Raw genomic sequence first — 14,838 nt, 5'->3', positions numbered from 1 at the left:
GGCATGCAAGCTAATTAGTGAAGAAGCTACCCCAAAATCAAAGCAAGACATTGATGGTATTTGGACTAGGGATGTGACTTTGGAGGTGGTGTGAACTGATTAAATCTGGATATGCTTCAAAGGTTTGAACCAAAGTGTTTGTTGGTAAATTCAATGTAGAATGTAAGAGAAAGACCAAAGTCAAAGGTGAATCTGACGGGTCTGAGCAACTGAACAGACGGAACGAGCATTCACTGAGATGGGGAAGACTGCAAAACAAGCAGGTTTTGATGAGCTACATGGGAGACTTTTGTTCTGGACATGTTAATATTGAGTTGTTGTGTAGCCAGCTAAATATATGTGAGTCTGTGATTAACTAACAGTCTGTGTTGGAGCTATAATTTGGGAGTTGTCAAGGTATAGATTGCAGGTAAAGCCATTATGTTGAACGATATCAACTAGGGGATTAGCAGAGAAAAGCTCCAAGATCCCCGGGAATCCAAAATGAAGAGGCCTGAAAGATGAAAACGGACTAGCAAAGGAGACTTAAGAATAAAATCCACATTCCTTACCTTAATCATGACCTGGCACTTTTCAGCATCTTAAAAAAATTTTTGTGTGTTTTTAAAATTTATTTTTGAGACACCGAGAGAGACAGTGTGAGTAGGGGAGGGTCAGAGAGAGAGAGAGAGGGAGACAAAGAATCTGAAAAAGGCTTCAGGCTCGGAGCTGTCAGAACAGACTCCGACGTGGGGCTCGAACCCACGAACCCTGAGATCATGACCTGAGCTGAAGCCAGACGCTTAACCGACTGAGCCACCCAGGCGCCCCTCAGCGTCTTTTACCTCACTGTCTAGTCACACAGGATATTTAGCTTTTGGAATGTGCCAAGTCCTTTCCTGTCTCATGGCCTTTGTGTTTGCTAAGCCTTCCACCAGGCATAGTTTTAACCGTTTTCCATTTTAGTGGCTTCCTTCTGTCAGTACAAAATTGTTACCCTGAGTTTTCTCTACCTTCTCCCCGCCCCCTCAGTTAAACAGGCTCAGCCCGATCACCCCCACTAAATTATGGCTCTTACTATAAACTAAAATTATTTCACTAGTTTCCTGTCTAGAAACCCGTCTCACCTTTAACACACGATTACAAAATGATCAATATATGCCAAATGAAACCTCAGGTCTATTCCTTCTTGTATGCAACTTCCCAGAGAGCAAGGTCTTCATTATCTTGTCCTCTGCTGCATCACAATGTAATCGACAATCCCTCAGCAATCAGTTCTAAATTTTCAATATTTATTAGCGGAATGCATTGCAGGATACCTACAAACTTCCAAACCGAAGACATTATGCACGCCGCTCCGCCCAGCCTCAGAGTTGCCTACAGGAGAGGGGAATCCACACGCCTGCGCTATTATTCTCCGACCCCTTCGGGCTGAACTCCTCCCCTTTCCCTCTGACTTGTTGAACTGCTGCTCATGCGCAAACTGGGGCCTGTCTGTTCGTTTGTCGGCGCTATCAATAAAGTTTTAGTGAGTACAGCCTTTTCCTTGGCAAGATGGCGGAATACGATTTGACCACTCGCATCGCGCACTTTTTGGATCGGCATCTAGTCTTTCCTTTGCTCGAATTTCTCTCCGTAAAAGAGGTGAGGGGGGGCTTTGACCGCGAGGAATGCGTGGGAACGCGTGATATGCTGGGGAAGGCCGGAAGGCGGTGGCCCTAGCCTTAGGCCTGACACGTGTGAGGCTGCCGCGAGTTTGGTTCAGAGTCGGGCAGTAAGGATCTGCTGGTAGATTAGCGTCGTCTTAGTTGATTAGCATCGCATAAGTCGGTTGTGACTAGAGGTGAAATGACAGTAGGCAACTTTGGGGGAGAAAGAGGTCTCTGCTTCACTTCTTGAGGTGACGGCGCCGGAGGGACTTCCGCGTCAGATCCTCTCGGAAGTTGAGCGTTCGCCAGTGTCGCTGTAGTAACGCTTTCTTCCGAAAGCAAATTCGAGTTAGAGATTTTGATTTTTCTTTCAGAAACTGTGGGAAGGGTGTGCTTTGCTTTGTGTTTTTGTTTGCTGAAACTTTGGAATAATTTTCTTACCCTTAAGTGAAATACCAAGTACTTTAATTTCCATAAAGTTGTAATTTTTCCCATTGAGTTTTCTTGGTCTTTCGGGAAGTGGCCACTTCTAGAAGCCTGGCGTATTTTGTCAGATGGGGACGCCCACAGTCTTCCACCCTCCCCCCCCCCCAAATTGCACAGTTTTTACTTAAAAATGTTTTTTTTCCCCCAGTGTATACAGACTTCGAGTAATTTGAACGTTAACATTCATTTAACTACTCAAGATATCTTGAATTCATCTGTGATTTTGGTACCTTATTTCAAAATGTCTCAAACCTAAAATTTTGAAATACTGGGCTTAGTTATACCTTCGATTTGTTGGGAACCTTTCAGTGATTATAATAAAGTAATATGATTCGAATATTGGCCAGAAAAGTAGATGAATTCTGTATGTGAAAGCAGATGACAACATAAACCTACTTAGGGAACTCAGATTTGGGGAGTAGGTTTGTGTGTCCCAGCAGCAATAGAATAAAATCCCTTCAGATAAACATCATATTGTTTGATGACTTTTCAGATCTTCCTGGTAGTTAAGGTTCCTTAGGTATACTCAAATTCACCTAATCTTTTCCTAAATACATAACACAACTCAAAAGTTGTGAAATTAGGGAACAGCACAGTTCCCTTATGGGGGATTGTTAGACAAATTACATGACATAATGCATATAAAGTATTTAGACTTGAGGGACAAAGTAAGTATTCCTGAATATTTTGTATTAGGAGGTTAGGCCATCCTGTATGAGAGAAGAGTGAGGCAGCCAGTTGGGGTTTTGAGGAGTGAGGTAAGGACTAGAAATGGGGACTGAGAAAACTGACCAAAGCACAAGAAATGGTAAGTGTGGATGGCCCAACTGAGATTGAAAATTAGACATTTTTAAGAGCTGATGACCACCATTCTCAGATGGAGAGGAGCATTAGAAGATCACTGAAGTAGTGTAAACATGTTTGGAGGTAGGCTTGTAAATATATGTCATTTAGAGATGGATTGCTGATCAGAGAAAAATCACAAATGTCATTGAATAGCATTATTGCCTGCTTTGGAAACATTTTGCTAACATCCTTAGCCAGAATATAGAAAACAGAGGACTTTTTTTTTCTTCCAGATTAGGGATTGACACCAAATTGAATTTGGTTGGAGAAAATGGGTGGAATCAATGATAGTACTACTACTGAGGAAATCTTTGAAATAGCTAAAAAATGGTATCGAAACTAATGTGATGACGAGAAAGGGTAATCTAAAACTTAGAGCAGATAGTACAATGGGATGATGATGCATTTGAATGGTATTGGCAGCCAACATGGTGAATTTAAGTTGGAAGTCTTAGAGGTGAGGTACTAAATGAAAGTTAATGAAATTGTAAGGCTTGAGGTGTTGTGTTTTTTTTTTTAAATGTTTATTTATTTTTGAGAAGCCAGCGGGAACAGGAGAGGGAGAGAAAGGGTGGGGACAGAGCATCCAAAGCAGGCTCTGTGCTGACAGCGGAAGCCTGATGTGGTGCTCACATTGAGGATCTGTGAAATTATGACTTGAGCTGAACTCATACACTTAACCGACTGAACCACCCAGGCACCCCACGCATTGCGTTTTTAAAGAATCTTCAGTGTGGATGTTGGATTTGTGGAAGATGACAGCAGGAAGAGATATCAAAAGAACATTTTCAATCTGTTAAAAGTTGGAGCTGTTTTCAAGAATTGATAGACCAGGGATTGGCAAACTATAGCCTGTGAAGCAAATACATCCCTTTCTGCCTGTTTTATATGGTCTGTAAGTTAAAAATAATTGTAACAGATAAATATTGGCAAACATTTTCAGTTATAGAACACTAACTTTGTACCTCAATTAAGTGAAACAGTTCCTACCCAAAAAGACTATCATTCTCATTAGTAGATCTCTTAAAAAATTGTAGTTTGTTAATTTTTTACTTTGAAAAGAAATTGTGGAAACTCTTATAGTACTTCTATAGCATATCCTAGATATTTGCTTCTTGGCTTTAAATATTGGCTAAATGTTATCTACCCTTTAAATATTGGCTAAAGTATTATCTACCCTTTACAGAGTAATTGTGAGTATAAGGCAGAATTTAGAGAAGGTGATATAAGTGGATATAGATTTAAGAAGCAAGTAAGTTCTGGTGGCAGAGGAGGAATGCTTTGAAACTACAATAAATAGCGATGATACAAATTAAAAGCTGTTAATGGGGTGGCAAGAAGAGGTTGACATGCTAGGGAAAGATGTTTTCACTGAAGATTAAGTTCTCAATTTTTTTTTTTAAATGTTTTATTTGTTTTTGAGAGAGAGACCGTGAGCAGGGGAGGGGCAGAGAAAGGGAGACACAGAATCTGAAGCAGGCTCCAGGCTCTGAGCTGTCAGCACAGAGCCCGATGCGGGACTCAAACCCATGAACTGCGAGATCATGACCTGAGCCGAAGTCAGACGCTCAACTGACTGAGCCACCCACGTGCCCCAGTCCTCAATTTTTTTAAGTAAACTTTTTATCAGGTATAACATTTCATACAGAAAAGTGCCAAATATAAATGTCTTTTTTCAGAGTGAACCCACTATATGATTTACTTCATTCAACATTGTGAGAGTCATCCAGGTTGTTAGAATAACTGTAGTTATTTGATCCCCAGTGCTGAGTATTAATTTTTTATAGAATATACTACAGTTTATCCATTCTAATGTTGATAAACTTGGTTATTCCAACGAATACTGCTGTGAACATTCTTGGAAATGTCTTTGAATATATTCACCCATTTCTCTTGGGTATCAAGGAGCAGAATTATGTCTGATTTTAGGAGATAAAAACAGTTTTCCTAAGTGGTTGTACTTCTGCCAGGAGAGTAAGTGTTCTGTTACTCCACTTTTACACCGACACTAGTTTGCCAGTTTTTTGTTTGTGTGTGTGCATGCGTGCATGTGTGTTTTAATGTGGCTTTAACTTGCATTTTCTGTTTGATTAATGAAGTTGAGAACTGTTTTTGGTGTTGGGCCATCTGGTTATACGTTTATAAGGTGGCTATTAAAATTTTCAGCCATTTTCAATTGAATTATTTCTCATATTCTGTAGGAGTTCTTTGTATAGTTTGGAAGTTTCAGTTTTGATCTCATGGCTATACCATTTCACAGGCAGTGAAATGTGGACTCTTCCTATGTTTTTTCTTTCCTTGACAAAATTAAATTTTGTACGCAAATCTTTTGCTGAACCCTTATCTTGATGTTTACTTAAAAAAATTTTTTTTTAATTTTGATTACCGTCTCCTTGAATACTGTTGTATAGGATCCTTACATATAGTGCTCATTGCACTAAACTTCATGTTTTTGTGAGTTTGTGTCTGTTTGATCCCTATACTATGGATTAAATTATTTCTTGAATTCCTTGCAAAGCAAAAACCCGATATAACATGGTTGACTTAGAATGTGTGCTAGTTCTGTTTTAGTGATGTGGATCGGGAAGGATTATGAAGGAGTCAAATGATTTAGTGAAAAAAAATATGTGGGGGTAGAGGAGAACCCACCTCATGGATAGATAGGTAGGCATTATGTGGATGTGAGTGATAACTAAGAAGGTAAAAAATTTGAGTTGATTACTGGTGGTAGCAAGGAAAGCACTATATATGCTTATCAGTAGAGTTGATATGTATATTTAATATTTATTTGGGGGAACTTCAACATATTCATTAGAAAGTAATTTTCTCTTGCAGATCTATAATGAAAAAGAATTATTACAAGGGAAATTGGATCTTCTTAGTGATACCAACATGGTAGACTTTGCTATGGATGTATACAAAAATCTTTATTCTGATGATATTCCACATGGTAAGTTTTGTCATTTGGAACTACAGCTTGTCTTGTGAACTGAGGATGTATGTGTTAAAGTTTTGTGATTTATAAAAGAGTTTTAGCTAAGAGCCTTTAATAACTATTTCAGGTTATTATGGTTTAAAAGTTCTTTGGATGAAAGGTAATGTGAAGGTTACATGTCATCTACAGTATATTATTTTCTCACCACAAAAGGTGTGAGACTACTTTAAAACATGGTCTTTAACTATCTTCAGTTTATAGTATGTATCATCAAAATTGTGTTTATGAATGAGATTGTCTCCTTGAGATTATCTGAGAATGTGGCTGTTTTTGGTTTGCTAACTTTTTCAGTTAGCATCTGTGTGCCTTAGAGATTTGTTTTTTCATCTTGAAGCATCCAGGTATAGCTATGGTTCTCATAAATATTGTTCCCAGTCCCCACATTCATCAGTTCACCTGGGAGAGCTTGTTAGAAATGCAAATTTTGAGGTCATACCTCAGATCTACTTAATCAGAAACTGTTAGCTGAGGCCCAGTACTCAAATTCGAGAACAGCTGTGTTATGGTATTTTCCACATTGTTTTCTATGGTAATAGATGTTCCTTTAAGAAAAAGTTTTCCCATAAGTTTAAAAAATACTGTATTTTGGTGGTCGTGGTATTTTAAAAGATTCTAAGAATGCATTTAGTAGATAAATACAATTTACTTTGTTTACATTAACATCTCCATAATTTAATCACAGATCCCTTTCTATTTTTGAGAAACACTGTTCTAGTAATATTTTTTAATGTATAACAGATTATTACACTAAACATAATTACCTTTTAAACTTATATTACAGTGAATGACAGTAGCTGTTTAAATTTTAGTTTGTAATGAAAAGGTTAACTATTTCATAGTAAAAGTTTAAAACATGCCTGTAGTGTAGGTTATGTTCAAGTGTTCTGTGGCTCTTCATGATGCAATAAAAAGAAACTAGAATTAGGTTCCATAGATTACAAAACTAGGTTTATAGTGAAAAGAATTCCATTCAACCTAATTGAAAATCTGTAGTAATATATAAACCCCTCTGAGTCTCTGTTCAGGAAATCTGGATATAATCACCTCAGAAAATTCAATGAGAACAAGTAAAACACTAGGAGTGAAGTATTTGAAATGTGGGATTAGATCATTGGTTCTCAGCAGCCCCCCCAACCCCCCCCCCCCAGCTGTATTTGTATATTGTTCAGTTTTCCTTAAGAGTAAGAAAAGGGCTTCCTCTTTATGGATCTGGGAGACTTGGGGTGGGTGGCATGTGGATATATTGAGGGTAAAGAAATCTATGTATAACTTAAATAAATTGAAATTTTCCCAGAGACATCCTCATGGTGAGCAATATAGTTAAACATTATAGTACTCCTTTGCTTTTTTAATTAGCTTTGAGAGAAAAAAGAACCACAGTTGTTGCACAACTGAAACAGCTTCAGGCAGAAACGGAACCAATTGTGAAGATGTTTGAAGATCCAGAAACTACAAGGCAAATGCAGTCAACCAGGTAACCTCCTTCAGTTTGAGTTCTAAAAATACTCTTTTCTGGATTAATACAAATATTAATTCAAATTTTATTTAATATCCTATCATAAAAGGTCAGTGTTTGATTACTTTATCTGTTTATTTTCATTTATCCTTATTGTGTAGGGACCAGGAATACCTTACTAATATTAATACTAATGTTTTTGTTAACTTCTTTACCAGTTCCCCAAATCTGATTATGCTACAGCAGTTCTACCGTCTTGCCCTCTTCCTGTGGGACATTTGGCAATGTCTGGTGACATTTTTCATTGTCACAATTGGAGGGGTGCTTCTGACACCTAGCAAGGAGAGGCCAGGGATGCTGCTAAATACCCTACAAAGCATCAGACAGTACCCAAGCCCCCAGTAAAGAATTATCCAACCCAAAAATGTCAGTAGTACTCAGGTTGACACACTTGTGCCTGGGCAGTACCTAGAGGGAAATCTTAGCTCACTTTATCATTTGGCTACATTCTTTCATATCCTTCCAACTTCATTGCCCAGCCCAAGGAGGGAGGGTGGTGTAGAGCTGATAAGGTTATTTTATTCTTAACTTCTCCTGAACTAGAAATAAACCTATTACTTGGTTTCCAAAGAAACCATATTGCCTCACTCTGACTTAATATATATCATTAATTGAAGCCCTTTGAGTTATTAGAAAATTTTTAAAATAAAATCTCTTACTAAAATTGATTATTGCCATTGTGATAAATCTTAGCTGACAACATATTTACTAGAAGAATTGCTAAAGATTTTGCCATGTTGTATCTTTGGTTTATACACTATGTGGCCAAACCTGATATTTAGAGAGATTAATTCTAAGTTTTCGTTTGTGATTTGGGGAAGTGTTACTAGATAATTTTTAGCAAAGCAGCAAATACTACATGATTATTATACCATATTAATAAGTTTATTTATTTTGAGAGAGAGAAAATGCACATGTCTGCATGCATGCAGTCAGGCTGGGGAGGAGCAGAGAGAGGGGAACAGAAAATTCCAAGTAGGTTCTGAGCTGTCAGCACAGGGCCCAACACAGGGCTCTAACTGATGGACGGTGAGATCATGACCTGAGCCAAAATCAGGAATTGGAATGTCACCCAGTAGCCCCTATACCATATTACCGTGTAGTCTGCTATATTAGTAACATACACTATGTTATGCTACGTATATATATATATATACACACACACATTATATATACACACATACACAGAGATGGCTGTATCTTACAATCTTATATAAATCTTATATATAGTTATCTGTGTGTGTATGTGTATTATATTACTTATACACACTTCTAATGACTAAGATCTTCAGGTTACAGGTAAATGCCCACAAAGGAACAGCTGAAATAATTCAGCTGTTAGGGCACAGTCAAAAATTTAGAATTTAAATTGTAAATTTATTCCAGTCACTTAAATAATAGGAAGTAATGAGATTAGGGCATGAATAAAATGCTAGAAAGAGAGGACTCCTTGCAGTTTAATAGGCATGGCATTGAGATAAATGAAAGAATGGGATTGTTTTAAAAACTTGTCATTAAACTACTTATTTTCAAAGTAATAACCTCTTTCTCCCAATTTCTGTTTTTAAATTTTGTTGAACATTTAATATTGTACTTCTCATACTTTCCCAGAAATATCCAGTGATTACATACCTGAAAGGTACAAGGAGCGTAACACAAAGTTACTCACTGTGATCCATAAGAAGTGTTAAGTTTTTGTTTTTTTTTTTGAAATCCTATGTTCAAATTTTATGCATGGTCATATTCAGTATTATAATGCACCCATGTTCATTTTGGTGATGATATATTCCTTCCCCATTAAATCTTCAAGTAAAATTCTGCTCCAGAAAAACATTCCACAACATTCCCTCTTTTGATAAGTGTAAGAAAGTGTTTTCTATTTTGAAAATGCCCAGAAAGTAGGCCACTATGCTCGTGTGTCACTTGTTCCTTGGTGTCTTTGTCATCATTTTGTCTGTTACCAGCCTGGCAATATCTTAGTTATGCAAAGCTAATTTAAGAAACGTTACATTGGGTTGACACTGAGATGGATAATAATTATATAGAGGATGTAGCATAGATACAGAAATTAAGCATAATTGATTAATTTTGTAATCTTCTGTTTTTTTTAATTGTGGAAGTCTTATTGTTTCTAGTGTTTAAGTGTTCAGTGCGTGGGTAATAATGTTTGGATATGCTCATTTTGTTTTCTATGGCCTATAAAATCAGTAATTTTTGTTTCTAATTTAGAGATGGTCGGATGCTGTTTGACTACCTGGCAGACAAGCATGGTGTAAGTGGTATATAAGAATTTTTCTTCAGGGGCGCCTGGGGGATTCAGTCAGTTAAGTGTCCCAACTCTTGGTTTCAGCTCAGGTCATGATCTCAGTGGTTTGTGGGTTTGAGCCCTGCGTCAAACTCCCTACTGACAGCACAGAGCCTGCTTGGGATTCTCTCTCGCCTTCTCTCTCAAAATAAATAAATAAATAAAACTTTAAAAAATTCTTTAGTCATTCTGTATTAATAAGGCTAATTAAAGAATAGTGCTATAGAGGTTCGTGGTTTAACAAGAGCACAATTTCCAGATTAATTTATTAAATATAATATCTGATATGTTTTTAAAACTTCAGTTTTTAAAAATTGGTGCTGATAAGAAAATGAGATGCTTATACTTCCATTTATTTTTTTATAAATATTATTTTGAGAGAGAGAGTGCGAGTGCAAGTGTGTGTATGAGTGAGGTAGGGAGAGAGGGAGGGAGAGAGAATCCAAAGCAGGTACCATGCTCAGGTCAGCATGGAGCCCAACGTGGGGCTGGAACTCATGACCCTGAGATCATGACCTGAGGCAGTATCAAGAGTTAGAATCAGATGCTCAACCTATTGAGCCACCCAGGTGCCCCACTTAAACTTACTTTTAGATCACAGAAATTCTCAAAACTTTTTATTTTTTCTAGAATACTCAAGTCATAGGTACCATTTATTTTTGATGGATTAACAAATATAGAACTAAGTTTGAATTAGAAATGGCTTTGAGCAGTAGAATTAAGTAATACTTTGGCTGCCTTGTGGAATATAGTAGCTCTTGATTATCAAGGTCTTCATAAATACCCAATAAAGGAATTTTATTGTAGGCTTTTCTAGTCATCTCCCAGTCTTCCTTTGTATTAACTCAAAGTGTAAGGATTTGCATACAATTAATTCTTTAACTTGCATTCAAGTTTTATCTGTCATTTAACAGTTACTTTAATAAGAAGTATGCTGACCACTGTGCAAATTATTTTTTGGTTTCCATATAGAATGTTTGGTGTATTTGATAGTGTTCTAGTTTGGAGTCTTTCTCTTAGATTTGTTTGCTTTCACTTTGCTTGCATTGCTAATTTTAATAGTTGATGTAATTTGGGGGCCAGTTTTCACAGAGAATTGAAGTATTTGTACAGAATCACAAAATCTTATAGGGATGGATATACTTGGTAGTTATCTAAGCTCATTCACCAGCAGAGACTGCAATTCAAACTCAGATTGCAACATATTAACTCTTTGAGACCAGAATTATGAATGCTAAATCCACCAATTCCTACCGTATGTTTTAAGAGTCATAAGTATTTCAGATCGTGGTTTTTGTTTTTGTTTCTTATGACACTTGTTATACATCAGAGAATTGACTTTTGGAGTAAATTATTTGAATTTTAAAACTTGAAGTTAAAAATAAAACTGATGCTCTTCTTTTTTCCTTTTTTTAGTTTAGGCAGGAATATTTAGATACACTCTACAGGTATGCGAAATTCCAATATGAATGTGGGAATTACTCTGGAGCAGCAGAATATCTTTATTTCTTTAGAGTGTTGGTAAGTAAAATTTTTCTTTCAGATTTTGTAGGTTTTACTTGGTTTGTCAAAACATGTCTATAGATTTGAGTCTATATATTAAGTTTTCAAGAATCCTTGGTGAAAGGAAAAAAAAAACTTTTCCTAACAAAGAACAAATAGAGATAGGAAAGCTTATATCAGGACCTCAGAATTTGGAGGAATTTGTCCTTGAAATCCAAAAGTAGGAATCACTAATTTGTTATTTTATGTGTATTGTATGATTTTAGCATTGGCAAAATTCTTACAATCAACTTGTTAAGTTACTGTGCAGCACAGTGAGCAGCACTTTGTGGGTGCTTAATATTTAGCAAATAAATCGGTTTTTCCTAATTTTAATTTGTTATTATATGGTATAAATCTCCCTTGAGTTTGTTTAAACAACTATGGAATTCTGACGATATTTGAAAAAAAATTACTCCTTAATATTTTTTCCATTTACTTGTGTACTTAGCTATTAGAATATAAAACTCAGTGTTTCTGTGTGTGTGTGTGTGTGTGTGTGTGTTAATAATATAGGAGGTAGATGAGTAAATGGTATTTTTAGAGCAAATTTCTAACCATACGACTCCTCTTTGTTATTTTCATTTGGCTGTTTGACATGTTCCTAGATTTGCTACCTTTTTAAAAATTTTTAATGTTTATTCATTTTGAGAGAGAGGGACCAGGGAGAGGCAGAGAGACTCCCCTGCACACTCCATGCTGTCAGCACAGAACCCAGAAGCTGATGTGGGGCTTGAGGAACCATGAGATCATTACCTTAGCCGAAATCAAGAGTTGGACTCTTAACCAACTGAACCACCCAGGTGCCCTTAGATTCAGGGCTTTTGTTTGTGAAAAAGAAGAGTTCCATGAAACCACAGGAAAAAAAATCACTTTTGGATGGAAAGATTTCTTTCTCATTCTGTCTTCTGTGTAGGTAATTGTATTAATAAATGCCTTGTAGAGTTATCAAAATGTCCTTGTTTTAACTTTCTCATTTGAAAAATTACAATTTGTTACTCACTTTGGTTTAATAAGCAAGTACCTAAGTCTCTGATTTCTCTAGTTAATCCTAGGTGGTGGGAAATGATCTCTTAAGACAGGGACTTATTGTTTTCTAACCTTGGAAGAGTCACTTTCTTCTGTCTCTATTTTCTGGTGCCTTTCTTTCTTTTAGCCCCATATGTCTCAAAGAAAAGACTTAAGGCTGCTGTCTTTGGTTGTTTTCCAGGAAATTAAATTTCTTCTTTTGGGAGAGCAGGGAATGGGAAGAGATTGATATTTTATTAATTCAGGTAATTCCTATACTTAAAGTATTTAGATCACTTCATTTTTTAAAACTACCATCTTTCCTTCAAAGAAATAAAGATTTTCATTTTATTTCCAAGTTTGATTTGAAAAAAATATATTTTTCTCTTCTCCCATTTGTGAATATTCTTAATTTACAGCTTAGCTGTGGTTAGCTTGCAAGTGCATTGAAGGTAATCAGTGATGCTAAACTTGTAGTGGCTTATCAGAAAATTCCATCAGTTTTACTTTGAATATTATGAAGGATTTAGGAGAGCAAAAGTTGATTACTTTGGAAATGTAAACAGCTTAAACCAGGATTGTAAAATCAGAAGCCTGATATGATTACAGGTACATGAAAAGAGTTGGTTATTCATATCATTTGTTAATGCTGGGAGTGAAGTTTGAGAATGAAGATTTAGTGTCATGTTAGAGTTCTAGCACAGTAAATTTATTGTTGCTGGTCAGTGAGTGAATGTGCCATTTTGCTAAGACATGGAAACTTAAGGTAACTGCTGGAAATTCAGATATTGAAACTTCTAGCATATCCACCCTTGAAAGCAGGTTGGTATGAAGAGCCAACTGTAATGACATGGACTTGAGCCAGAGTAGTACGCATGAATCTTTGGGGGATTAAAAAACTTGCTATGCTGTTACAAAAAGCTTTTATCCTAACAAATACAACATATTCTAGTCTTAATAGTATATTATGTGTATGTAGTATGATTTTGTAATTAGTCTGAAAATTTCTACAAATGCTAGGTTTATATATGTAAAGGTTTGTGAAGTTTCTATGTTTATTTTTTTAATGTGAAGATCCAAGTTAGTTTCCTAACTTTAAAAAAATCCTGTTAATTTTGAGCTTTTGCATTACCTAACAGGTCTTGTGTTGGAACTCAAATGACATTTGTTAGGTGAGATTACTGTGATTTGAACACAAAATCAATGTTTTACCTTACTGTGATTTGAACACAAAATCAATGTTTTACCTTAAGAGCAGTTAAACTATAGTGATTAGATAGTGTTTAGAAATTAGGTGAAATTTATTTTTAAATTCATGTCTCGTCTGACAAAACACTTGAGAAGCTGGGAGTTGGTTACTTTCTGTTGGCATATTGATAGAGATTAACCAAGCTGAGTTTTTTAAAAAAATGGATAATTTTACGTCTCCCTTTTCTTTAGGCACTACTATAAAATCTATGGATAACGTGAAATCTGGTTAATAGCAAAGATTAAAAATCCTGGTTTTGACTTGGGATGAATAATGTCAATGTTTTATGTGTTATTTACTTTTACTTTTTTGTAATAGCCTTTTTTTTTTTTCATTTCTAAATTCTTGTCTGATGGTTATTCTTTTAAATCTATAGTTAGGGAAACATAAGATGTGAAAGAACCATTGTAACTATGATCTGAGATTAGAATTTGACTCTCCAGGTGACCTATTGTAGGTTGGTGTTGTGTAAATTAAAGCAGTGTGACCTCAGAATCTATCTTAGTTTTTTAAAAATTTGGTGGCTTTTAGGATACCTCAAGGAGTATTTACATGCATCCTGTTTGTATTATAAAAAATGCATTAATTTGAAATAAAATGCTTGGGCAGATTTGGTAGGAATTTTTGAACATTTTTGTTTTCAAAATTATTTTTAAAAAATGAGTAAAAGGTGTTAACTGTATTTTAATTATTTGTTAAAATCTGCTTTCTCTTGTGGCCTCTGATGCTAAAATATAACCCCTCCCCTCATCACTCAGAATTTTAAATTTATCTCCTTTAAGTACATGGCATTTGACTTAAAGGTACTTTTTTTTTGACTTAAGAAAGCTTAAGTAATGATGACTTCGGGAAGCTTTAGGAACTTGACCTCTGTTTTGGGTCTGATGTACCCATTTTAATGATGTTGATGTAAAAGATGTCTGGGGCACCTGGGTGGCTCAGTTGATTAAGTGTCCAACTCTTGATTTTGGCTCAGGTTATGATCTCATGGTTTAGTTCATGAGTTCCATCCCAGTGTTAGGCTCTACACTGATCGCATGGAACTTGCTTCGGATTCTCTGTCTCCCTCTTTTTCTGCCCCTTCCCTGCTCACTTGCATGCTCTCTGTCTCTCAAAAGTGAAAAGACGACCTTTAAAAAAATGTTTCATATTGATTTTCAGGTACATAATTTATCACATTTTAATGCCAGACTGGGGTATGTCTAAAATTGGTTGTGGTTTTGGGAACATAATTAATAGTGTATCTTAAAATTGATGGCATCT

At 36.0% G+C, this 14,838-nt stretch overlaps 1 protein-coding gene across 1 annotated transcript in view; it reads left to right on the top strand.

Moving 5' to 3' along the window:
* Nucleotides 1-1,507: 1,507 nt before the first annotated feature.
* Nucleotides 1,508-14,838, top strand: part of EIF3E (eukaryotic translation initiation factor 3 subunit E) — a 45,295-nt gene continuing 31,964 nt past the window's right edge. The window contains exons 1-5 of the mRNA XM_029923475.1: nucleotides 1,508-1,623; nucleotides 5,796-5,910; nucleotides 7,312-7,429; nucleotides 9,701-9,743; nucleotides 11,193-11,297. Coding sequence (XP_029779335.1) covers nucleotides 1,534-1,623; nucleotides 5,796-5,910; nucleotides 7,312-7,429; nucleotides 9,701-9,743; nucleotides 11,193-11,297 — 471 coding nt within the window. The 5' untranslated portion in view covers nucleotides 1,508-1,533. The remainder of the gene's footprint in view (nucleotides 1,624-5,795; nucleotides 5,911-7,311; nucleotides 7,430-9,700; nucleotides 9,744-11,192; nucleotides 11,298-14,838) is intronic.

The sequence above is a fragment of the Suricata suricatta genome, chromosome 15, assembly GCF_006229205.1.
Source record: "Suricata suricatta isolate VVHF042 chromosome 15, meerkat_22Aug2017_6uvM2_HiC, whole genome shotgun sequence".
Lineage (NCBI taxonomy): Eukaryota > Metazoa > Chordata > Mammalia > Carnivora > Herpestidae > Suricata > Suricata suricatta.
Note: the sequence above shows the minus strand (reverse complement) of the source record. Positions and strands in the feature narration are given on the sequence as shown.